Below are 26,114 nucleotides of genomic sequence, written 5' to 3'. Positions count from 1 at the left end.
AGGAGTTTCATGGGCAAGTCGCTGACCTGCAGCCTTGGTTCCCTGTCTGAGTATGCTGGCTGCAGATTCCATTCTTACACCCGTTTCTCCCTCCCCAGACTCCGAGGTGACTCCCAGCTGTGTTGGCGACATGGCTGACAACACCAGAGATGCCATGCTCAAGCAGACGCCCGCATCACGGAACGAGAAGGCCCCCATGGAGTTTGGCTATGTGGGGATCGACTCCATCCTGGAGCAAATGCGCAGGAAGGCTATGAAACAGGGCTTTGAGTTCAACATCATGGTGGTTGGTGAGTCTTACAGGCCCTCCAGGCCATGCGGGGTGGGGGGTTAGCCTCAGCCCCTGCATCCAAGCAACTCTCAGACTGTCTTCCTCACTGTAAAGTAGGGGGATAGCTCTGACCTGAGGGTCAACCAGTGAGACATACCAGATATGGTACATGTGCTGAGAGGAGGGACTACACCCACCAGTGACTCCACAGAGAGCCTGCTCCCTGCGTGAGGAAACACCGAGCAGGTGTAAGCCTTCTGTGACCAATGACACCGGCCTCCAAGCCTAAGTAGGGCTCAACCCTCATACCGGAGGCCTGGCTGGAGGTTTCCTGGAGCCCCAGCTATGCTGTCTACCCAGAAAGTGAGGTGTAGTAGTCACCTTCTTCCTGTGGCCTAGGACAGCTAGATGTCACGAATGGTAGGTGGCCAATCAGCATGACCTAAACAGGTTGTGTACAGAGGGCTTGGGCGCCACACATGTGGTCATCTCTGTAACCCTGAGAAGGGGACCTTCTTGGCTGGAAGGAACAAGTTCATTCATTCATTCATTCATTCTTTCTTTCAGAGATAGTGTTTTCATACATGGAGATAGGGTTTCACTCTGTGACGAGGCTAGAACTTGCTTATGTAAACCAAGGTGGCCTTGAACTCACAGAGATCTGCCCGTCTTTGTCTCCCCAGTGCTAGGATTAAGAGTGCCACTGTATCTGGCCCATCAGGCAATTTTTTACTCTCTGAATGGGACTGTGCTTGCTCTCCATGGCGTTGTCTGGGGCAAATGCCTGTCATAGGCTGATGTCCTAAACCAACAGAGTCAGATAGGCTTTTGACTGCAGGGCTCTGTCTGAGGAACTGTCTGTATGTCTGTTCTGCCCAGATCTTCTTCAGACAGCTGACACATCTCTTTGGGGCTGTCATGCCTGCTCCGCAGCTACCTAGGCCCATATCTCTGGAATCTTGGTGTCCCTTCCTGCTTTGGGTAGCCTTCCTAGGACCAGGAAGGAGCTCTGCTGAGTTAAACCAGGCCCCAGAGTCCCACACTGGGGTTTAAACTCAACCCTGGACTTCCGCTGAGGAGGTGAAGCCCCAGGCAGGGCCATCTAAGGATGTCCTGGTCATAGTGTAATGTAGCCATGAACTGTGTTCTTGGAGAGCCTCCAACCCGCCTCCCCTTCTCTCTCCAGGGCAGAGTGGCCTTGGGAAGTCCACCTTAATCAACACACTCTTCAAGTCCAAAATCAGCCGGAAGTCAGTGCAGCCCACTTCGGAGGAACGCATCCCCAAGACGATTGAGATCAAGTCGATCACCCACGGTCAGGACCACGGAGGCTGGGTGTAGGGACTGCCTTTTCCCAGAGTGTGGGGTCAAGGGCATAGCACTGGAGAGGTCACCATGACCCTGTGGGTACATTGAGACTGAGTGAGAGTCGTCTGGATTCCCATGTACCCCCAGACTGAGCTTTGTGCTAAAGAGTCATGGCTGGCACCACCCAGAAGAGGTCACTTGCCCCTTGCCATAACTTCAACTGTTATTACAGCCCATTCTGGGACACTCCAGGCTAGCCAGGAAACTTGAGGGCTTGGAGTGACTCCTCTGACCTGGTGTGTTATGATTTGTGCAGATATTGAAGAGAAAGGGGTCCGAATGAAGCTGACAGTGATTGATACTCCAGGCTTTGGGGATCACATCAACAATGAGAACTGGTAGGTTGACCTCAGAGAAGCTTCCTTCATGGGGGAAAGCCTGGCTGGTCTTGGGGCTCTGTGATACCACTGGAGGCCAGTCCCCCAGATAAGATCACTTCAAACCCTAAACCCATGCATCTGGGGTTTAACATTCTAGATCAAAATGGGGTCATGTGGGACCCATCTGGGGTGGGTTCCCCACTCCAGGGTAAAGATCAGCATAGAGAATGTGGCAGAAAAATCTGAAATAAGGCTGGTTTGTCTTTGCAACAGCCAGCCATTCCCGTATGAAATCAGAGGCTGGGTGTCAAGACAGTTCTGGGAATTAGCCTGTCATGGAGGCTCGGGAGGGTGGGCTTAGAGTGGACATGGTAGGAGGGGTTCCATTTGGGGTACAGGCTAACCCGGATTTCCATGCAGCTGGCAGCCCATTATGAAGTTTATCAATGACCAGTACGAGAAGTACCTGCAGGAGGAGGTCAACATCAACCGCAAGAAGCGTATTCCTGACACCCGCGTCCACTGCTGCCTCTACTTCATCCCAGCCACCGGCCACTCGTATGTCCCATGCTGGGCCCTTTGTCTTGATGGTGGGAATCCCCAGTTCCCATACATGCAGGATTCCATCTGACACTGGGCATGGGGCCGGGGGTGGGGTGGGTACTGAGTCAGAGCTGTGTCAGCACTGTTATGGGGCTGTCTGTGCCCTTAGAAGTTTTCGGTGACCTCTGGACTGGGTGGCTCCCTGAGTGTCTTCTTCCCTTTATCCATAGAACTGAGGCCAGGGCAGGCCCTGCGGTGTTCTAGAATCTGGTAGGCAGCCTCTGCAGATGGAATGAGACTGTCAGGCTGTGTGTGTGTGTGTGTGTGTGTGTGTGTGTGTGTGTGTGTGTGTGTGTGTGTTTCGGAATCTCCCTCCCCTGAGCCAGGCAGACTGTTGATGGTTGGTCAAGAACTAGGGTTCTTGGCTCTTGTAAGTCTTGTAAGTCTCATCTGTCCCCGGTACATAAGTGTTGTCCCTCTCCTTGCTGGATATCCTGGTCGCTTGTCCTGACTCCATGTGGGATACATATCTAGTCCTGGGCTCAGAAGGCAGCAGGAGCTGGAGGTAGCTTGTTTAGAAGAGTTGAGGACTCACAGATATGGTGCCTCCTGGACACAGCTGCTGGAGTCTGTACGCTCCAGGCTGTTCCCAGCTCCTCCCTGGGTTTAAGAGCCTGGGCTTTGAAGTGACTTTTCATCTTGCACTGTCTAGAGGGTGTAAGTCTCACTGGGGTCTGGTTGTAAAAACCCAAATATAGGTGTCTGGGCTGTAGTGATCAGCTCCAATGGGGCTCACAAGAGCCCGTTCATGGCAGGGTGTGCCATAAGGCCTCACCTGGGCTGGCTTGCTTGGGGTTCTGCAGCTGCTCCAGGCACAGTCTGGGGCAAGGCTAAGGTTGACAGACAGACTGACATGGCATCAAGCGTGGAGAGCCAGAGGCGCTTCCCCAGTGGTGACCCTCTGGACTAGGGCCCTAGCTGGGCACCTCGCCTGGTTTCTTCCTCCAGCCACTCAGTCCCAGGGGACAGTAGTGGCTTCTGGCCATCTTTGCTCGGCTTCTGGCTGTAGCTTCACTTCCTGCAGGCTGTCTGGGCCAGACAATACTGCTATGGAGAAGATGCCATTCCAATGAGAAAGTGATGCCCAGGCTCAGGGCTTCTGCCAGCCTGTACCCCCTCCCTGTATCAGAACCCTGGGTCTCTGGAGCCAGGCTGATCTGGGAACAGCCAGCCTGTCCCAGGAGCCTGGAGCTTCTGGACACCGTCTCCCATTTCTCCTTTTCCCTGACATTGAAAGCCCCAACGCATGACAGTGATGTGAGCCAGGTCATTCTTTGAGTGGACAGTGTCCAGGACTCTGATGATCTTGAGGATGAGGGACCTTAGAGTCAGTTTTACTCTGGTTCCCTGCCCTCAGCTCCATAGGGGGAGTGTGTTCACCCTGAACCCTTCTAAGACCCAACCTTAACCCTCTACCAACATGGCCCCCACTGTGATGCCTGAGGTAGGGGACCCCTAAGCTGAGTCTTTTGCACTGTTCCATTTCAGGCTCAGGCCCCTGGACATTGAATTCATGAAGCGCCTAAGCAAGGTGGTGAACATTGTCCCTGTCATTGCCAAGGCCGACACGCTGACCCTGGACGAGAGAGTCTACTTCAAACAACGGGTAGGACTCATGGCCTCTACCCAGCCCCTCTCCCTCAAGGACTGCCTAGATGAGTTATAGGCTTGACAGGGCCCTGTCCAGTTTCGGGGGTATATGATAGGAGAGGCACCTGTCAGCCCTTCACAGCATGTGTTCAGCCTTGGGGGAGCCCCTGGCCTTTGTGGCTGCAGGGGCTCCTCATATCCAGCAGTCTCAGTGGGGTTCAGAAGGGAATAGACCAAGCAGAGGCAAGCGTCTCAGGGCATTCGGACCCAGCATGCATGACAGTCTGTCTCAGTGTCTTCTTCCTTCTCTGCCATGGTCGGGGCCACTGCTGTCCGAGTGATAGGACTGTTCCTTCAAGCAGCTTCAGTAGGATAAGTTCTGGGCCTCATCTGTGCAAGGCTACTTCAGAGCCTCCTGGGATCTCCAGCCTGGGGTTCTAAGGGAGGCCCGAAATCCAATTCCAGAGGCTGCCAGGGCTTTCTTCCCAGGGTGTGTGTTGGGGGTTTTCCCCAGCATGCATAGGGAAGGGTAGTCAGGGGTGCATCTGCTGGAGAACAGACCAGGAGGCTCCCCAGTGTATGAGAGCCTGGATCTGCTTGAACAGATAAGACAGATTGCTGTCGCCTGGGCTGTCCTCTGTTGACAGCTACCTGGGCTGTCATTAAGTCGTCACACTGAGGAGTTTCAACAGGCAGGTACATCCTGGGCTACCATGCTGAGAGGGTTTTAGGAAAAAAGGGCTCAGAAAGACTGAGTTGTTTTCTTGGGGGAAGGGGGTGGGTTAGTGATGAGCTGTAACTATACAGGAAGCACAGAGAGACTTAGGATAGTGGCCTCAGGGTCCCTCGGGCCAGGGGACTGCTTCATGATGTCTAAGAGGCTTCAGAGCTGGTGATCCTGGACGGGATGGAACTCAGGTGGTAGAATGCTCTCCTACCATAGAGAAGGCTCAGGGTTTGATCCTCAGCACTGCCTAGAACTGGCCGTGATACCTGTACCACCAGCATTAGCAGGTAGAGGCAGGAGGATCAGGAGTTTGAGGCTATTCTTGTTTACATAGCCAGTTTGGGGCTAGCCTGAGCTACAGACTTTGTTTCCAAAAAGGGTGGGAGTGGAGCTGGAAAGATAGCTCAGGGTTTACGAGCACTTGCTCTTGCAGAGCACCCACGTGGCAGCTCACACCCAGTTCCACGGGAATTCAGTAATGCCTTCTTCTGGCCTCTCTGGGCACTTGGTGTGCATGTGGTACATGTGCATACATGCAGGTGAAACACTTGTATACTTAAAAAAAAAAGTAAAATGGATGTTTAAATAAATTAGATATTCTCAGGGTGGGGCCGTTCAGAGCCTGCCTTTGTAGGGATTCATGGCTCAGGCACCTGATTGGCTGATAGCCGGTTTCACCCCATACCTCCCAGATCACTGCAGACCTGCTGTCCAACGGCATTGACGTGTACCCCCAGAAGGAGTTTGATGAGGATGCAGAGGACCGGCTGGTGAACGAGAAGTTCCGGGTCAGTGGGTCAATCTGCTGCTGGGAGGTCAGGGGCGGTGGGCAGACAGACCCATGTATCCACTGTAGATCCTCTGAAGGCAAGGCCTGCACTTTTCCAGGCCCAAGGCATGGGCTGTTCTCGGGTAGCACTGGCCCCGCTGACCGCACGGGACTAACTCTCCGTCCCTCCTCCAGGAGATGATTCCGTTTGCTGTGGTGGGCAGCGACCACGAGTATCAAGTCAATGGCAAGAGGATTCTGGGAAGGAAGACCAAGTGGGGCACCATTGAAGGTATGGCTGCTGGGCCGCCACCCATTGCACTGTGGGTCCCTGTTCCGTGTAAGGACGCTGGCTGTGGGATACACCCCAAGTGCACCAGGGTCCCTGAGCCTAATGACTTTGTCAGACTTTGTTACTTTGTCCCAGGCACTGAGGGTTGGGGCTCTGGGCTTTCCTGGGGTCCAGCACCCCAGGTGGGATGGTTACAGGGCTTTTCTTTACTCTCTGCTTTTCCACCCTTTTTAGAAGGAAGGATGGGAAAGGGCGGAGCTGCCTGGAAGTTGCAAACCCACTTTGTTCCTTGTGACCAATGTGGTCAAATGGCCTCACAGAGGAGCAGAAAATTGAGGCTTTGACTTGGGGGGAATTCCCAATTCTCTAGGGCCCTTCATAGGTGTAGGCTAGACCTTCACCCTAAGGTCTAGGCAAAACAGGATGTAGCCCAGGATGATCTGGTACTCAAGTCCTGTCTTGACCTCCTGAGCACTGAGATCATAGGTGCCCACACACCAGGCCTGATAGAAGTCTTTGAGGGACAGTTACTCTGAGAATCTGGTCTTGATGGTGTTTCCTGGCTCTGAGCATAGACTCCCTCCCATTCCCATAGTGGGTTATCATTTAACCCTTTAAGCTCCCAAGATCCCCCTTGCTCATCCTTCCAGAGAGGAGTTAGCTCAGTGCAAACTCAGCCTTCCTAACGCTGCGGCCCTTTAACACAGTTCCTCGTGCTGTGGCGACCCCGACCATAAAATCATTTCATTGCTACTTCTTAACTGTAGTTTTCAGCCGCTATGAATTGTAAACATCTGATATGCAGGATACCTGATATGTGACCCCTTCCTGACTGGTCCAGAGCTGCTGAGTTACTGGACTAGGTCCCATGGGTCAGGTGCCTGCCTCGAATTAACTGAGTCCCACACTCCGCACCACATAAACCAGGCTTGCTGTTTCTGTGTCATTTCTGCAGGATCTGTGATCTTAGGCTTTGAGATGTGAAGCCAGGAGGGTCAGGGACTCAATTCATCCACCCTACAGTGAGCCTGGGGCTAGCCTGGGCTTCCTGAGACACTGTCTAAGAAGAAAGAGCAAGGGAGGGAAAGTGGGATATGAAAACCGAATGAAGGTTTCCCCTCAGTCCGTTCCTTCTGTCTTTGATGTCTTCCGAATCCTCTACACAAATATGCAAGGCAGGGTTTGGGGTAAAAGTCCTGGGACTCTAGGAGTGGCATTGGATACTGACATGTCTCTTCTGACCCCTGATGGCCAATTTGGGTATTGCATGCACTCAATGAAAACACTATACCCAGCTGAGGATCCAGGCAGCCCCTGGGAGCGCCCCCTGGTGGTCGTTCCCACAACCAGCATCCTTCTTGTGAGGACCCTGGGAACTTAGAACATGGTGGAAGTTCCTATCAGGGACCCCATGAGTTCATAACTGACCAAGTCCCAGCCAACTGTGCCTACGCCTAATCCTTGGTACGCACCATCCGAAGTGTCCGTTCCATCCTTGGAAGGTGTCTAGAGTCCTACCTGGAGGATGGAAAGCAACTACAGTCCTCAGAAGCTGCACACAGTCAGATTACATTGTTGACTCATTTGCGCCCTTGAGGTCCCAGCCATGATGTCCTCACGTTTAAATTTCTCTTCACATTTATTTATTGACTTATTTATTTTATTGGGGGAAGAGGGTACATATATACCGAAACACACATGTGGTAGTAAGATGACAGCTTGCAAGAGTCGGCTCTCTCCTTCCACTTCCTGGTTCTGGGAATCAGGCTGCAGTCATTGAGTTGGGCGGCAAATGCCGCTCGTCTACTAAGCCATTTACTCATTTTATTGAGAAACTGGGTCAGAGAAGCCACAGAATTCACCCCAGCCCAGAACACAAGGAATGGGGGATTTATTTGGGCTCACAGTTCCGGGGCGCAGTCCATCGTGCTGGGGAGTCATGGCGGCACAACAAGAGGCTGTGATCATAGTGTATCCATCCGCAGTCAGGAAGCAGATAAATACATGCTGGGACTTCCTTTTTTATTCAGCTGGGGAAACTCAACCCACAGGATGCTGCTGCCCACATTCCTGGTGGGTCTTCCCTCAGCTGAACCTCTCAGGATGCACCCTCATAGATGCATTAGAGGTGTGTCTCCCTGTTGACTCCGGAACCAGTCGAGTAGCTGTCAATCATCCCACCCAGTGGGCGGGGCTTTGTGGAAGCGTTGGCTTTTCTGGGTGGAAGAGGAAGGGCTTCCTGCCCACAGGACACTGATTATTCCTGCTTCTCTTTCCCATAGTTGAGAATACCACTCACTGTGAATTTGCCTACCTGCGGGATCTCCTTATCAGGTGAGCCAGCCGTCAGTTCTGAAGGTCCCTTGGAAGGACCAGCTCTGGGGCTTGGTGGTTAGATGGACAGGCAGAGGCCCTACCCCAGCTGCCTGTTGTCAGCTCTGTCCTCGGAAACAAAGCTGAAAACAAGCTAACAAAAACCTGGAGATGGATTAAGGAATGAGGATTCTTTCTAACCTTATGAGGTCACCAGGATGAGAGGGGCTCAATTCCTGTCCCCTGTGGACTAAACCTGCTGCATCAGCTATGGCTGTCCACACAGTACAGCCTAAACTGTATGTCTCAGACAAAACAAACAAACAAACAGAAAAAAACTTCATAATGAAACTTATCACTTTGTGCGATTAATATATATTAGTAGAAAGATATGCCAGGCAGGACTATCTGAGGGCCTGGGGTGGGGCTTCTGAGGATAAAGCTCCTCGCCCTTCCCATTCCCCTTTACAAAGTAAAGAGGAGGGGACGGCTGCACTGTGGGCCAGTCTGTAATGTAGAGCTTGCCTGGCATGCTGAAGACCCTGGTTCCTACCTGCAAAAAGAAACTGTCAGTTTCGAGATGTCATGGTGGACACCTCTGGGGACCGTGGTCACCTGCTGCCTCCTGCTGGCCATAGCCTGAATTTCCGTCTTGGAGCACGAATACTCAAGTCCTGGCGGCTGGTGGGGGCCTTGGGACCTTCCACAACTTTGTGGTTTTAGTGCCCAGTCCCCCATCCTTCTGCAGGCCCCTGACTAGCCAGTGTGGATACAGAGAAGGGGATACGGGTTAGAATGTGAAGCCACATAGGGTCGGCTGTCACCGGAGAGCGAGGGAACTCTGCCTGGTTCTGCTGTGTGTGCACAAAGAGCCTGCAGGCTGGCTCTAGGGGCCAGGAGGGGCAGGTGGTTGTTACCCTAAGCAGGCTAAGTGGTCACCCCCATGCTGGCCATGTCCCCTGCAGGACGCACATGCAGAACATCAAAGACATCACCAGCAACATCCATTTCGAAGCCTACCGTGTGAAACGCCTCAACGAGGGCAACAGCAGCGCCATGGCCAACGGGATCGAGAAGGAGCCGGAAGCCCAGGAGATGTAGATGTGTCCCGCCCCTGGACCCCACCCCCAGATCTTTTCATCATCCCTGGCCCACCCACCTACCCTGTCTTATTTTATATAATTATCTCCATTTGTCACCTGCCTCCATCCATCTCTTTCCACACTTTGCCAGGTAACAAGAGACGGTTTACCTCCCAAGTGTGCTCTTATTGGCTGTAGCAGCAGGGTGGGCGGGGCTACAGCCTGGACTTGCCTCTGTGCTCTACTTCCGCCCCCAGTTGTGAAGGCTAGACCCCCCCCCCCCGCTCAGCCCCTGAGGGATTAGAAGAGCTATGTGTCCGTGCCCGCTCTGAGTTCTTAGCTGAAGTCTGTGAGGGCCAGTTCCTAGGGGCTGGAACTGCAGAGGAGCCCCTTAAGCCACAGACCCCATGGCCATAGCCTCAAGCAGGTTATAGAGGCTGCACCAGAGGAGGATGGAGCTGGCCAGGTATTCCTGGAGCCCCACCTGCCCCTCCAGAAGGCATTGCTCACAGCACCCTCAGCTGCCTGCCCTCAAGGGAACTAGAAACGTCACAGCCAAAGTTGCCAATCACTTAGACAAAGTGACAACCGTGCCCCTCGAGCTTGTCCCAGAGCAGAAAGTGCCTTGATCACAAGAGCCAGTCACCTCTTCCCAGATGTCCCTTTGGATGAAAAGCAGGGACGTGCTGGAGAGGAGAAGGTGTCTTTTCTCCCTCGCCCTTCAATTCTCTCTCCCCTGTGCTGTAGATATCGCTTCTACACTGGGCTTTAATTATGAAAGACAGAGCATGAAAGATACTCCCCTGCCCCGCCCCCAATCTTAGGAAGGTCAAAGCAAGAAGACGTGTTGAAGCCATGAGGGAGGAAGTCTCCTGAGGGAGGAAGCCGTGGAAGGAAGGCATAGGATGTGTGGGATCTGCCCTGCCCAGGTGCCACGGGAAGGCCTATCTCTCCGGTCCTCTTTGGCCCAGGATGCTCTGGTTACATTGGCGCTTCTTTGCCTCACCCTGCCCCGCCCCACACACCTCAGGCTCGTCCCTTAATGACTCAAGTGACTGTACTAGGTGGGAGCCAGAAACCTGACCATTTTGTTGTCCACATGAGCCTAGAGTCCTGTGCCTCGAAACCCATCAAAAATACCCCCAAAGAGGGAGAGATGAGGGCGTCAGAGATGGATAGCCAGACTCCAGGGCGGGGTTTCATAACAGAGTCTGGCTCACTCATCTTCTCTCAGAGGGAACCATTAGGGACCATCCATGCGCAGCTGACCAAAGCCATGTCCTTCCTGCCTGCCTCCCATTCTTGTTTGCCCCTGGGGAGAAGGAGTTTGGGGAGGTTGGTTAGGCTGGACCCGCTTGGGGAAGGTGCCTCTACAGACCTCAGGCTAGCTTTCTGCAGCCTAGAAGCAGTGGGAGGGGTGGGGTGCAGACAGGTGAGAGGTGAACATTTGTTTCCTGCTTTGGGTGTCTACTCCCCCACCCAAGCATGGAAGGCCCCCTCATCACGCCCTACGGCCGAACAGTTTGCTTACCAGCTTGCCAAGTTCTTTTGCCAAAATCAGGACTTTGAAGGAAATCTCCAGCACGCTGGACCCAGGGTACTCCGGGCCTTCTCCAGCCCCAGTGTCCCTGGGGATTTAGCAGCAACCGGTGTCATCAGAATGACTTTGTGCCTCTGTAACCAGGTATTGAAACTGTTCGTCTCACCAGGCCGTTCCACGTCGCCCTTTGCTGGGGGCTTCCTGGTGGGGGGCGGGAAAAGTCTCTCTCTCTTTTTTTTTTTTTTTTTTTTGTTGTTTTTGTATAAATAACAAAGTGTTGAAATGTATTTCCTGAAATAAATGTTTCAAATACAAACTGGCTCATTCTGGAGCTGCAGTGAGTTCTCTTTCGCTGGACCAGTCTGGTCCACAGGTGGGTGGAGGAGGCATCCACCGGAAGGAAACTGTAAGTCGTGTGAGACCCCCAAATTCAAACTTTGGGAACCAGCAGCACAGTGTTGAAAAGTGCTCTCTGCTCTTTAAAGACTTAAGTTTAGTTAACGGCACCCACTGCCTGTAGCCCAGCTCCTGGGACATCTGACACCCTCTTCTGGTCTCTGATGGTACCTGCACAAATGTAGTGGACACGGACACACATATACACATAAATACGAATCTAAATCTTATTATGCCAGGTGCTGATAACTGGCTATTTACAATAACGTTATTCCAAGAGAACTAAGTCATGCATGGTGCCAGGGAACTGGCTGAGCTAGCCAGTTTTGGGTACAGAAATTGGGAAAGGGGAGGGGTACTCTGTGTGTGCTTTGATGTCCTGCAGTTCCTAGGGCAAGTGACTGCAGCCCAGGCACCCTGGAACAGTAATGGTCGACACTCTCATCTTTCTAGAAGCCTTGGACCGAGTGCTGGCATGACCCTGCTCCATCCACAGTTCCCTGCCTCTTCCTGCTCCTGGGATTATTCCAGGTTCATGTACTTTCCTCTTGAGGGACACTCACCTTAGACATAGGAGCCATTTCAGCCCAGGATAATCTCATCTTGATTTACATCTGTAAAGATCATGTGTTCAAATAAGGTTTTATTCTAAGCTTCTGTGCAGATGGGTCTGGGGCGATACCGTTCACCTCCCCACGCCCCCTTCCTGGGTCTCAGGGGTTCCAGAGCTACAGAAGGAGCATGTGAGAACAACCCGAGGCTCGCTTGCACACACCATGCCGAGTGGTCTAAGGAGTGACCCTACCTCTCTAGCCTGCCCACACTCTTCTGAAGGCCACATGAAGACAAATGGGCTTCATCAGACAGTGAGTTGTGCTCAGTGGCCTCAGAACCAAGCATCAAGTTGTTGGTTTGGCTGTTGATGGCACTGGTAAGGGGGTCTTGTCCATGGAGGCCGCTTGCCTGAGTCCCCCATTTCTAAGTCCCCTGGTAAGTACTCCCCCTCAAATTCCTCCTCCCTCAAGGCTGAACTGTCCCCATGTGCACCGCCAGCCCCCGCCAGCCCCAGACAGGCTTAGGCAGTTGTCAACTCATTAACCGCCTCCAAGCCAGTGATGGGGGAAACCCCACTTCCCACTCAAACAAGCACTGTGTAGGACTAGAGTGGCTAGCCATTCTCGTCTGCCCAGGAACATGGGCTTTCTTGTGCCTCCTAGCTAGTGATGGGGGAATCCTCACCTCCCACCAACAAAGCAAGGCCCAGTGATCTTGTTTCCACTGTCCACAGTACTGGGGTTACAGGCATGCATGGTTATACTAAAAAAAAGTTCGGGTGCTAGGGATCCATCCATACTCGGGGACGAAGGCTCATGCAGTGTGGGCTCTTGTCCCTGTCTCTCCAGCCCTGAATGTGGGCTTCCCATAAAACTATCAGAGCGGAAGGGGGAGGGGGAGGGGAGAGGAAACTGGACAAAAGGACAAGGTGGCTTCATGGTGTGGGACCCCATGCCAGTGACTTTATTTCCTCCTGTCCAGCCCCAGCGGCATACTAGCACAAGTGGTTCCTGGGACAGTGGCAAAATCCAGAATGGACTGTCACGGAGGCAGGACCGAGGAGGAAGGCCCTGCAGCAGGCCCTGCTCCTGCTGGCTTAGGCTTCTATAAGATTTGGGGTGTCCTACAGAGTCTGCAAATGCCAGGCGTCCCTTCCCCCACTTCAGGCCTCAGGGTTTAAAGGCAGGAAACAGATAAAGCATCTGGGAGCCACTGGAGAGAGGCCTGCCCAGTGCATGTGGGTCAGGCTGGTGAAAGTCTGAAGACAGCGCCTTGTTTGGGGTGTGTGTGTGTGTGTGTGTGTGTGTGTGTGTGTGTGTATGCATCTGTGATCTGTGGCCGGCCAGTGAGCCCCATGGGTCTGCTTGTTTCCCAGTTGGTTTGATGAGGTTATTTGCATGCCTCCATGCCTGGCTTTACCTGCTTCAGAGGATACCAACCCAGGGCCCTGTGCTCCCCTAACAAGCACCTCGTTGACTGAGCCATCTCTCCACCCAAAAAAAATCAAAGTTTATTTATTTAAGTCTGTAGATGTTTTGCCTACATGTGTATCTTTAAGCCAGGTGTGTGTCTGATGCCTGAGGAAGCTAGAAGAAGGGGCGGGGTTCCCTAGGACTGGCGTTACAGACCGCTCTGTGGGTACTGAGGCTGGTAACTGGACCCGCGTCTTCGGAAGAGCAGCCAGTGCTGTTAACCACAGAGCTACCTCTCCGTCTCTCTACTCATTTTAAAACACCAGTTTCTAACTACAAGTCTAGCCTTATTCAATATGGAAAATGCCAGAAAAAATTACACAACAAATATCCCCATTCACACCCAATGATGTTGCCTAGCCTGATCCTGGAGCACAGGCCTCAGACTCTAGGGAGGACGGTGGTGATCCCAGCATTTGAGAGACTGAGGCAAGAAATATCAGGAGTTTGAGGCCCTCATGGGCTATGCAATATGACTGTGCATCACAGTCCCCACCCAGGTCCCTGTATCTTCTACCCAGAAGGAGCCCTCAGCCAGTGGCTTGCCCTTTTTTTTTTTTTTTTTTTTTTTTTTGGCTTTTTGAGGCAGGGGTTCCTGGAACTCACTGTGTAGACCAGGCTGGCCTCGAACTCAAAACTATGCCTGCCTCTGCCTCCCAAGCACTGGGATTAAAGGCGTGCGCCACCACTGACTGGAGGCTTGCCCCTCTTATGATTCTCTCTCCTCTGGCCTCTTGGAAGGAGAGGGGAAGGAGGAATCTTGTCCCCATCCTCACTTCATTCCCCTGCTCCCTCCCACCCTTGCACTGTTCTATAAGCCCATTGGAGACCAGTATAGAGGATTGAGGTGCATTTCCTGAATTCAAGTGGAAATATTTTCCAGATGCTCGGCTGTCCAGGGCGTAGGCAGGAGGGGCCTGTGTAGCAGCTGAATGCCCGTGGGAGGGATACTGGCTGGCACCACACCAATACAGGGTGGCAGTCACCCGACCTCCGTTGCTAGGAGCCCTTGGAGAGTCCTGGTGTAGAGGATCATCTGCCCTGATGGCCAGTGGGTTCCTCTGGGCTGCAGAACCTCTCTCTATGTTGCCCCCACCTCTGCACCTGGTTTCCTGCTGCCAAGAGCCACACCCAGAAGTAAGACCTTAAAAAGTGTTATAAATCAGGCTGCTCTGCCAGCCCGCCTTGCAGCTACTCAGCTTACAGTCATCACCCACAGCTGCCAGGTGCAGAGCGTCCCTCCCTCCTGATATTTCTGTCTCCTAGTCTGTCTGTCTGTCTGTCTCTCTCATGTTACCACTCCAAGAAGGCCTTTTGTTCTCTCCCTTTTCTCAGTTAGTTCTGCTGCATGATGTGATCTCTTAGCGGTGTATCCCGGCCCCAGACCTGCCAATGGTATCTTTTCTCCACCTTATCCTAACAGTAAGACCAGAAATAGTGGCACAGACTATGTGTGATCCCTATACTCTGCAAGTGAAGGCTGGAGGCCGGAGAACCAGAGATCAGCCTGGCTACATATGTACAAACGAGACCATGTCATGAAAGACTAAAGTAAGACATAATAAAGAAAGATGTAAAGTAAGACTCACGTCCCTGATAACTCATGCAGTGCCTGCAGGCTGTGAAACATTTGAACAGTAGGCATGGGGACAGCAAATAATGACAGTGACTTCCAGTTAAAATATAAAACTAATATATGATATATATTTAAATAATAAAAATATAATATATAGTAAAATGTAAAAATAAAAATGTGTGCCTTTGTGTGTGTAGGTATGCTTGCCTGCATATAGGGTTCATGCACGTGTGTATGTGCACGCCTGCAGGGTGTGTGTGTGTTGCATGCATACGAGTGTATATACTCATGGTGCACAGGGAGAGAGGATGGGACAGGAGATTGAGCAGCTCTCCTGTAGTGCCTTGTGACAGGTCTCTCACTGCACCAGAAGCTTGCCATTTTGATTAGGCTGGCTTCTCAGTGGACTGTCAGGATCCTCTTGTCTCTGCATACAAAGTCCAAACAGGGAGTCTCTCTAGAGCAAGAGACAGGAGGTTCTCTCAGAGGAGGCTCCCCTCCTTCTTCCTGCCTGCTAAGATTTGAATGTGAAATGTCCCTCACAGGTTCATGTGTTGGAACACTTGCTCTCCAGCAGGTGGCACTGTTCTGGGAGGTTATGGATGTGGAGAGGGTGAGGCTTGAAGGTTACAGGCTGGCTCTTCTTCCTGCTTGAACTTTCTGATCTATTGAGATTCTAGGAAGCTGCAGCACAAACCTTCCTGCCACAATGGGCTGTATCTCCATCAGCTACGAGCCATAAAAAAAAAAAAAAAATCCTCTCTTACCGTTGCTTCTATCAGGTATTTGGTAACAATGATAAAACAACTATAATTCTCTGCACTTCCTCTGCTCCTATCCAGCCTTCCCTTCCCAGCGTAGGGATAGCCAGAGCCTCCTTCCGAGTGAGCGCCTGTGTGTTGACAATGAGTTTTAGCTCAGAGATGTGATGGTTAGTCCTCATTTCCTACTAGATTTGGGACCACCTAGGAGACACATCTGGCAGTGTTTATAAGCACATTTTCAGGATGTGGACAGCGCCACCCCATGGACTGGGGTCCTTGAATAAATTTTAAAAGAAGAAAAAAAGGGAGCCCTCCAAAGATCAGCATCTACCACTCCACTTCCTGCCTGTGAGCACCCTGTGCCCAGCCCCCTCAGTCTCCATCCACCATGATACACTGTCACCCCTCAAAAGTGGGCTGAAGTCAACCCTTCTTTCCTGAGGTTTCTTGCATCGTGTATTCTTGTTACAGCAGCAAGACAAGTAGGGCTGAGGCAGAAAATCACTTCCCCACGTAGATTCAACTCTGTAGCCTTGAACTTGGGTCCACATAAAGACCCCAGGGGTGCCCTTCCTAAATTGCATAGGGAAGAATTCCTGGAGGCATGAGTTCAAGCTGGGCCAGTGGACAGACGGCCCTCAGTAGTGCCAGAGGGTCTCTTCTATATCAGTGTGACTCAGAGGGCAGTGTGGAACTGGGGTGAGTGTCTCTTTCTGCCGTGTGGCCTTGGACATGCTGTGTCCCACCAACAGGGACAGTGGTCACTTAGGCATTGTTCGATGCTGGAGAACGAGGAAGGAAGGAACCCCATGTTTCATTGCAATGATAAAGAGCCCAAGAAGAGCAGCTTCGAGGGGGAAGCTGTATTTTGGCTCACAGGTTGTCCGTGTCAAGCCACAGTCTACTGGCTGCTTTGCTTTTTGGCTCAGTGGCAAGGCAGAAACCTCACGGCTGAAGGCAGAGAAAGCCACTCACCTCCTTGTAACCAGGAAGCAGACAGGAAGGGACAGAGGAGGGACAAGGTCTACCCTTCAGAGGTACAACCCCAGTGACTTACTGCTCCCTGCAATCAGGTTCCATGTCCTGATTTCTACCCTTCTGTAACATCATGAAACAATGAATCCACCCATCTGCTTAGGCCAGAGCCCTCAGGAACCAGTCATGTCTGCCCTGGGGGCTGTTCACCACTGAACAGTGCACTGGGAAGCAAGCCATCCCCCGTGAGTGTAGAGAGAACATTTCCAATATGGTTTAAATGAGATGTCCCCTAATAGTCTTGGGCATTTGAATACTTGGTCCTCAGTTGGTGGCAGTGTGTGGGGGGGTGGCCTTGCCAGAGGAAGTGTCTTACTTTGAGGTTTCAAAAGCCATACACACCATTCCCAGTGCATGCTCTGCTTCCTACGTGTGGCTTAAGATGAGAGCCCTCAGCTTCTGCTGCAGCCACCATGTCCGCTGCTTACCTCCCTGCTACCCTGCCATGATGGACTCTTACCCTCTAGTTCAGGAAGCCCAAATAAATGTCTCTGTAAGTTGCCTTGGTCATGGCGCTTAATCACAACAGTAGAAAAGTAACTAAGACACAGCCAAGCTACAAGCCCATTGCAGGACAGATTCTGCACTAAGCCTAGGGCCACCTGGACCAAGCGCCACACCAGGTTCCTGTCTCTCCTCGTCACAATGTTACCCTCTCTTCAGCCCTGGCAGGTGGCCTTCTTAGCATCTCTGGAGTTTGAGATGTGTGTTCCAATCCAGGGCTTTCCCGTACCCGCTGGAGAGACGCACAGCACTGTCCTGCTCTGCAGGATCAGATGGACCCGGGTCACAGCTGAAACACTTTCCTAGGCCACAGGGGCGTCACCGTCATTTCCGGTGGGATCTTTCTGCACCCAGCACAGCTCCTGAGCACCCAGGATGCCACTGGATGAACACTGAGCACTCTGAGGGGAAAAATCATCTTCCTTTCATAGAAGGTGCTTATCTGAAGAAAATAGGGCATGAATAATTAAGGCTGCCCAGGGTAAATGGTTCTCGATCTGTCTGCTTGAATTAAAAAACCATCACTTTGAGGGGCCTGGATGCCAGGGAACTTCTGTAAGGTATCTTTATCCACAATGCCACTGCCTGCTCTTCCCCCTTCCTCTCCCTCCCTCCCTCTCCCTCCTCTTCTTCCTGTCTCTCTTGGGTGCCAGAGACATTAGCATTGGGCTCTCCAGCCAGCCCTGCCTCCTGGGGCATCACCGTGGCCTCTTCTCTCTCCCTGGTTAAAACCTTCATCCGAGCCCCATCCCAGGAAGAAACATGAGTCCCTAGAGAGAAATGGCTTTAGCTCTGCAGAAGGTCCTTTTGTGGGACTCGCAGAAGCACAGTCACCTGCCTCGCCAAGGTGGGCACGGCTCAGAACTAGGGTTTTGGCCCAGCGTAATGTACCTCTGTAATGGACTTGGGGACAGGCCTGTCACTGACTTCTGCCTCTGCCTCTCTTTACAGAGCTGTGGTGCCCTGTGGCTGAATCTCTAGGACCTCTTTGTCCTTGGGATGGTGGCTGCCAGGGGCTGCTGGGGAGGATGGGTACAGGGACTTAGGATCTGTTTGTCTGTCTATTTTGTGATGCTGAAGGGGGAATCTGGGGTCTTTACAATGTGTGGTAGGCAAGTGCTCCCCACCCCAACACCGAGCCACACGCCAGCCTCTCTGGCTCTTCAGATGTTTCTATCTCTGCTGAAACTCCCATGTGTTCACATGAAGACTTGCCCTCTCCCACTGTCCCCCCCCCATAGGTCTTTTTACATATTTTTATTTACTTCAGTGAGCTAACCACTTAGGAGGTGGTTCAGGGCCTCATTCTGGTCTGAGCTCTCTGATCAGCTCCACGTGACAGCTGCCCCTCACCCTGGCCAGCAGGACCACGCACAGCCATGTCTTCCCCACCATGATGGACTTCTTTCCTATCTATTCCATGTAGCCCTGGATGTCCTGGAACTCATTATGTAGACCAGGCTGTCCTCGAACTCACAGAGATCCCCCTGCCTCTGCCTCCCGAGTGCTGGGATTAAAGCTGTGTGCCCCCACTGCTATGGTGGACTTCTTAAACTGAGTCAAAAGAGGCTTTTCCTCCTTTCAGTTGCTTCTGCTGGGTATTTCATTGAAGCAAAGAAGAGGGAAATTAACGCTGACTAATAACCTCCACATCCCTACCTTTTCCTGGTGAGAGTTTTTTCCCATGATTATGTTACTTTTTTGGTATGTCCTGCAACTTATTTCTCTGTCCTCAAATTATGCTTTAGGGAAAAAATGGAAAATAAGCCTCAGATTTGCTTTGCTGTTGGCTACGAGTGATTTGAAGGTAAGATCAGGTTTCTCCCTGAAGTTGGTGTGGAGGAGAGAAATGGATAGTGCCAGAAACTCTCACATTGTGGAATGCACTTATATGCAGGGCCCTGTCAGAAGCTCAGAGGATGTGGTGCTTTGGATGAGAGCGCCCCCTGCTGGCTCACATATTTAAATGTTTGGTTCACAGTTGGTGGAACTGTTTGAAAAGGCTTAGGAAGTGTGGCCTTGTTGGAGGAGGTGTGGCCTTGTTGGAGGAGGTGTGGCCTTGTTGGAGGGGGTGTGGCCTTGTTGGAGGAGGTGTGGCCTTGTTGGAGGAGGTGTGGCCTTGTTGGAGGAGGTGTGGCCTTGTTGGAGGAGGTGTGGCCTTGTTGGAGGAGGTGTGTCACTTGGGAGTGAGCTTTGAGATTTTAAAAGCCCATGATACTTCCAGTTCTCTCTCTCCCTCCTCCCTCGTCCCTCCTCCCTCCCTCCCTCCCCCCCTTCCTCCCTTCCTCCTCTCTGACTCCTGCTGCTTGAGAATCAGGTGTTAGTTCTCAGCTGCTATCCAGCACCGTGCCTGCCTGCCACCATGCTCCCCACCATGAGAGCCACAGACTCGGACTCTGAAACCGCAAAGCAAGCTTCCAAATAAACGCTCTGTTCTATAAGTCGCCTTAGTCACAGCGTCTCTCCACAGCAACAGAACAGTGACTAACATAGAGGGTGTGATCATGGTTCCCGGAAGCTGGTGTAGCCACACAGGTGCTGTTGCTATAGAGAGATGGTGTGACCTCCTGGCGCGTCAGATGTTACAGATGTGAACAGTAAAAGTCACCCTAGGGTCATCCTGCTCACACTGTCTGCCCAGATGACCTTCAGATGACCTTGAAATTTCTCTCCCCCCCCCCCCCCAACTCCACTGGCTGCATCAACTGCTGATCTTCTGAATTCAAAATCCATCAAAATCCCCAGCCAGCCAGCACCCACCTGGGCAGTCACAGGCTACACAGCTCCTGGGGAGACTCAGGGACTCACTACCAGAAACCTGGCCCTGATCTTTGTGTCTTGGCCTCCATTGTAATGGGGGCTTCTGTTGATTCCCTGCCCAGATTCCTCCAGAATGTTCTGGCTTTTGTCAGTTCAAGGCAGGCCCTGGCAACTGTGGAAGCAGAGGGGGGGTTTGTGTGTCTAATAAAGTCAGAGCTCTGTAATTTAGCAATTACTGAAACCCACACTTGTAATTTAGGGGGTTTCTTGTAATTCTTTGTAGTCTTTATCTCTCTTTGAACAAATGTGCGGCTTAATAGCTTCCTCCATTCTGTTCCAGGGGTTGGGATTTGCCACCCCTCCCCCACTCAGCTCCAGTTCGTGAAAATGTCTAGATTGTGTGGAAGCCACTTTCCAGAATCCAAAAGGTTAATTTAAAGGCCAGCATTTTTCCTGTGCCCCACCCCCACCCCTGTGCTGGCTCCTGGCTGTCATGCAGTGCTCCCTGGGCCCTGAGTTTAGCCCTCCAGCTGGTGGTTGGGTAGATGGCATGATCCACCTCTGGCAGGGTCTGTCGTTGGGTCATTCCCACTGCTGACCTCTGACCCTTTGCTCAGTTACTAAATAATTTGGTTTTGAGATTCTGTTGGGAATCTGAGCTGTCAAGGATGGACTTGTCCTCTCCAGAGGCCTTAGGTCTAGTGTGAAAAGGATGGCTGGCTGTCTAGGATGTCACAGGTCCCAACAGAGTTGGCACCCAGGACTATGGCAGCCGAGGGAGCCACCCCTGTCGGAATGAGCTGCAAGCGTAGGGAATGGGAGTCTGGGGTGGAGGAAGAGAGGGACAAAGCCTGAGAAGGAACCCTGCAGAGGTGTGGGGATCCGGGCTGGAAAGTTTTTGGAACAGCATTGGGTCAAGCATGTGGCTCAGTTGGTAGAGGCCAAGCGTGAGAGTCTTGGCTCAGTCCCCAGTGTTCCAGGAGTGTGGCAGCACTCGTCTGTAACCCCAGCACTTGCAAGCTGGAGATGGTCTGTCCCTCCATATGGACTCTAGCCCTCTGGAACCATAAGCCAAAATAAACAGAAGGCAGGGAGGATTGCTGCAGAACTTCCTGTCTTCAGTCAGTGACGGACACCCAAAGGAGCCAGTGCTAGCACAAGTGAAAGGAATCATCAGGGGCAGCAGCAGAGTAGATGGGCTCAGAAGCAAGAATGAAAGCCATGCAGGCAAAATAGCAGAACCATCCAATATGTCAGAGCCCACCCACGACCTACCCCACTGTGGGAAAACAGTCCCTTCATACACACATGTGAACACATATGGGCACACACATGCAAGACACATACCCTATTTTTAAAAAAATAATAATTTAAATTTCCTGAACTTACATGCCTATACCCTTTACCCCTGAACGTGAAGGTATCTGTGGTAAAACTGGCTCATAGTGGCCTAATTCAAAATCATCTGTCTGGAGTCCTGAGAGCCAACAGTCAATGTTTTTATCTCAAAGCCAGCAGTCATGAGACATAGGGGTCAAGCCAATCTAACCACAGGAAAAATTTGTTTCATGTATGTCAGTGTTATGCCCGTATGGAGGTGCCATGTGTGTGCCTGCTGCCCACAGAGTCAGGAGAGGGTGTGGCACCTCCTGAAACCATAGTTACAGTCGGTCGTGAGCTGCCACGGGAGTTCTGGGAACCAACTTCCGGGCCTCTGCTGGAACACCAAGTGTTTTTGATCCCTGAGACATCTCCCTGTCCTTCTGGACTTGAGGGATCCACTTGCTTCTGCTTCCCAGATGTCTTGCTTGAGGAATCTGTTCTTTTTCATGGGAGGCTTTCCTTTTGTTCCCGACAGGCCGTCAGCTACTGGGGCGAAGCCTCTCTATGTTAGAGAGGGCAGTCTGTGGCACCGGTCCTTAGGCAGTCTGACAGAAACGCAGGGGAAGCTCAGCTGGATATCTGGGAATCTTGTGGCCCAGTCCCACCAACACATAAAACAAACAATCCAGCGCTCAGGAAATGCCTGGCACTTTTTAGATGTGGATGAAAGAGCCCCTAATAAGCAAACACAGACCTTGGAGCTGAGCCTCAATTCCAAGTCATACTCGGATCAAACAGAGCAAAGGAAAATTAGTCTGGCGGGGCCTCGGATCCAGTCCTGGGGTTGCTAAGGGAAAAGGAGTTTGAGGTCAGCCTGGGCTACTGTGCTCATATGTTTCTGTGAGAATATCTCTCACCCTCAAATCCTGAACCTTTGCCAGTCTCTGCCACCAAGCTGATAATATGCTCTGGGATCAGGTAAGACCATGTGCTTAAACGGCTGTCCTACTGTGTGCTTGGCCAGTTTAAGTTTAACCGGCCTTTAAGAGAACAATATAACCAACTTCAGTATGCTTTGGATTTCCCATGCAACCAGCCTTTATGGCTGACCCTAAATGCATGGCTTTAATCTTAAACTATGTACTCTTCCATGCCTCTGACCCAGAATCATGGTGTGTGTGAGTGAGTGTGTGAGTGTGTGTGTGTGTGCGCGCGTGCACATGTGTGTTCATCCATGCGTGTGCAGTGATCATTTGCTGAAAGCAGCCAGTAGGTTGAAAGCAACCTCAAACAGATGTGTGCCATGCCACCTGGTCTGAGGATGTGACAATGACAATACTCAAGGCCACTTAGGAGCGGCCTGGGCATCCTCATGAAGCATCTCTCATCTTCAGGCTCACTCTCCCGTTTCTCCTCAAACGGCCATTTTTGTTCAGCAGATGTTCCACTGGCAGCATCTCCTCCCCCCGGGGAGCTGGAGAGGAGGGTTTCGAGTGGCTTCTGCAAAATATCTTGAAGGAGAACAATCTGCCTTCGGCAGTTGAGGACTCTCCACTCAAGGTCGAGCGAGGCTCAAGCTGTGGACAGAAGGCGTGCAGGAGGCCACGGGCCCTCTGCTGTGTCCCAGGTCTGGCTCTCAGCACAGCCATTTCAGAGAGAGCAGAACAGTTTCCAAGTCCTGTGCCAGATGGAGAGAAAATGGCGCCTCAGCCAGCCTCCTCCTCCCTCCTCCTTCGGAGTCGGTGCCCTGCGTGGTCCCCTCCTCCCTCCTCCTTCGGAGTCGGTGCCCTGCGTGGTCCCCTCCTCCACTCCCCTCCTCTGGAAAAGGGACTCAGAGCTTTAAAGTGCAGCCAGGTGAGCCTCCCTGCCACCCTATCCACCTCCATGGGAAGCCCAGAGAGGGCATTTGCACCTCGTCCCTCTTCCAGGTCCCCTGCACAGACAGCCTCCCCAGCACCCCTGGGATCCCATGTGGATCCTCATCAATATGGCATTTATCAGAGCTTAATTCATTGTCTTGTTCTATTGAAGGATTTAAAGAAAAAGTCTGACTAAAACAGCAGTCCCGGGTGCTGGTCTGAGGGAGTGTGACAAGCCCTGATCCTGTCGGAAGCCTTCCCACGAGCTCTGTGGTTCCTATAGGATATGAGAGCATGTGCCTCCTCTGCCCACCCCTCCACCATGCCTCCTTCCTTTATTGTTGGCTCCATCCCTGGCAGCAGGAGCGAGCTCCCATGCCAAGCACTGGGCTGAGGGAGAGTGGGCCTTTCTACACTTGATTGGAAGGAAGTAAACTCAGCCAAAAGAGAGCCTGCAGGAGCTGAACTGCAGGGTGTGGCTTCCCATGGTGTGTCTCCCATGGGCCTCATCTGCGTGCTGGGCACGGCCATGCTGGTACCTGGTTTTGCTCTGAGCCTGCATGGTGCACGTGGGCTATGTGGGCCTCTAGGGGGTGGGAAAGACAAGGGTCCATAAAGATGCTTGGTTAACCAGACCTGTCCCTTGAAAGCCTCTATGAAGAGATCAAGTGTGGTCCTGGGCCCTTTACCTGGCTTCAGAACCAAAGCCAGAGAAAAGGCAGAGCAGCTTTGGCTAGGTTCAGACAGCAGTTGTACGGTTACCCAAGAGGCAAGAAGAGACAACACTGCAAAGCAAGCTTGGGTGTGGGGAGGGGAGATGGGGGGTGGGCAGAAGGGGAGAAACAGCACAAGAGCCAATGGGAAGGACTAGCTTTTTCCCTTTCTGCCCTCCTCCAGCTTTTGAAATTCTTCCATTTGCAGGGTTTTGGGTCAATGGGAGAGCTGTGTGGGCCATCACTCTGCCTCTCCCTCCAGATGCTGCAGTGCTGGGAGGAATCTGGAAACACCGGATGCACACAGCACAGCTCCTGTGCACACAGCCACAGGAAGGCCAGGAGCCACATGCCAGGGGCGGCTCCCCCTCTCGCTCTCCTCTCCTCTGCCAGGGGGAAGACAGAGGGCCCATCGGTGCTGGACACTGCTTCCAGGAGCAGGATGAGCAGGTGCATCTGAGCTGCTTCAGGCCTCTGAGAAGGTGCAAGGCAGTGTGTGGGAGCGGAGCAGAAGAATGCAAGGCTGACTGGAGCAATAACTGAGAAGGACTCGGGGACCACAATTCATGTGTGTGCCCTCATCTTTGAAGGGGAGCTTGGAATGACCAGGAGTGGCTCTGACATCAGGCTGGGCAATACCCAGGGGACAGGTGGAGGTCACTGGAGGTAGCTGCTGGTTTGTAGGAGCAAGGGGCAGCACCTTGGGAAATAAATAGTCCTCCAACCCCCGGTCTCGAACTTGCTATGTAGCTGAGGCTGGCCTTGAACTCCCAGTCCTCCTGCCTCTTCCTCCCACAGTGCATAGGGGTGGATTACTGCATCCTTCCTTCCGTGTTTCCTTTCTGCTGCTGGGCAGGATTTGCTGGGTGGGTAGGAATGCCAGCCCCTCTGACACAAGTCCCTTCAGAGGGTGTTTCATTGCCTCTGGGAGTCGGTGATGTGAGGAGCCCCACTGGGGGCTGCCTGGCATCATTACAGGGCTGTCTGTCTCTCCCTGCACTGGCATGGCAGGCTCAAGGCCAGGGAGACAGGTGAGGAAGATGTTTAGAAGAGCTGGGGATTCAACTTGGCAGGTGTCAGGGTGGCTCTGGCCTCCTGAGGTGTCCCCCCAGGGAAGAGCAACTGTACCTCCCAAGCTAGAGTCACCTGGTCCCTCCGTGTCAAAGCTGTCTGCTAATGAGGTTGCTGGGGGCCTGCCCACTGGGGCTGCCCCTCCCCCACACTTCTGTCCTCCAGTATGTCCAGAACATTAACCCTGGAAATCACCTTCCTGCCACTCTTTCTAGGACACCCAGGCTTTCTGGAACATTCTCTCTGCCTTTAAAAGGATTATTTTATTACTTTCATTTTGAAATCATTCTCTAGAGTAATAGTTCTCAACCTATGGGTCGTGACCCCGTTAGTATGGGTCGTGACCCCGTTAGTATGGGTCGTGACCCCGTTAGTATGGGTCGTGACCCCGTTAGTATGCGTATCAGAGATCATGCATATTAGTTATTTACATTATCATTCATAGCAGTGGTGAAATTACAGTGTGAAGTAGCAGTGAAGATAATGTTATGGCTGGGGGTCACCGCAACATGAGGAGCTGTGTTAAAGGGTCACAGCATCGGGAAGGCTGGAAGCCATTGCTCTGGAATGTTTCTCCTTGCATAAGGCCAGTGGTTGCAGCTGCCATCTGCCTAGTACAGGGCCCAGGCATGTGCGCGTGCGCGCGCGCGCGCGCGCGCGCACACACACACACACACACACACACACACACACACACCTGAGAGCAGCAGTGGCCTCTGATTTCGATAAAGAGAAAGTACAAGATTGGCTTTGTGCCTCCCCCCCCCCCCACACACACACAAAGTTCATAGACGGGGTGATCAGAGAGAACAGAGGCACTGATTCTAACAGGACTGGTGTCTGCACAAGATGGCCTTATGACAGACACCCAGAGGCATGGCCATGTGAAGACTTAGGAAACACAGAGGAAGGGGACAGAGAGTGAATCCTGTGACTCGATGACAGGGAATACAAATGTCTGTATTGCTCTGCCACGCAGGTGGTAGCGGTGGAGTGTTGTTAGGCTGTCCTGATACACAGAAGCCGAAGCTTGTTCTTAAAGACACCTCCTTGGCTCCTAATGACATCTGGTATAATAGGTGGCTGTCATGGTGCCGAGGCTCCAGCTAAAACCTGCTGGGTGTTTGTACTTCCCAGGTGTCTGTACTTCCTGGGTGTCTGTACTTCCTGGGAGTCTGTACTTCCTGAGTGTCTCTACTGGGGCTTCCCTG

The 26,114-nt window shown here is 52.3% G+C and overlaps 1 protein-coding gene across 9 annotated transcripts in view; it reads left to right on the top strand.

The window, feature by feature from the left end:
• The window catches only part of Septin9 (septin 9), a 167,755-nt gene extending 157,294 nt beyond the window's left edge, over positions 1 to 10,461 (top strand). For all 9 annotated transcript variants that reach the window (XM_076935407.1, XM_034505461.2, XM_076935409.1 and 6 more), the window contains 9 exons: positions 99 to 290; positions 1,458 to 1,586; positions 1,896 to 1,977; positions 2,380 to 2,517; positions 4,051 to 4,168; positions 5,572 to 5,667; positions 5,844 to 5,940; positions 8,223 to 8,274; positions 9,219 to 10,461. In XM_076935407.1, coding sequence (XP_076791522.1) covers positions 99 to 290; positions 1,458 to 1,586; positions 1,896 to 1,977; positions 2,380 to 2,517; positions 4,051 to 4,168; positions 5,572 to 5,667; positions 5,844 to 5,940; positions 8,223 to 8,274; positions 9,219 to 9,354 — 1,040 coding nt within the window. In that variant the 3' untranslated portion in view covers positions 9,355 to 10,461. The remainder of the gene's footprint in view (positions 1 to 98; positions 291 to 1,457; positions 1,587 to 1,895; positions 1,978 to 2,379; positions 2,518 to 4,050; positions 4,169 to 5,571; positions 5,668 to 5,843; positions 5,941 to 8,222; positions 8,275 to 9,218) is intronic.
• Positions 10,462 to 26,114: the final 15,653 nt, after the last annotated feature.

The sequence above is a fragment of the Arvicanthis niloticus genome, chromosome 6 (assembly GCF_011762505.2).
Source record: "Arvicanthis niloticus isolate mArvNil1 chromosome 6, mArvNil1.pat.X, whole genome shotgun sequence".
NCBI lineage: Eukaryota > Metazoa > Chordata > Mammalia > Rodentia > Muridae > Arvicanthis > Arvicanthis niloticus.
The sequence above is the reverse complement of the archived record's forward strand: the minus strand, read 5'-3'. Positions and strand labels throughout refer to the sequence as shown.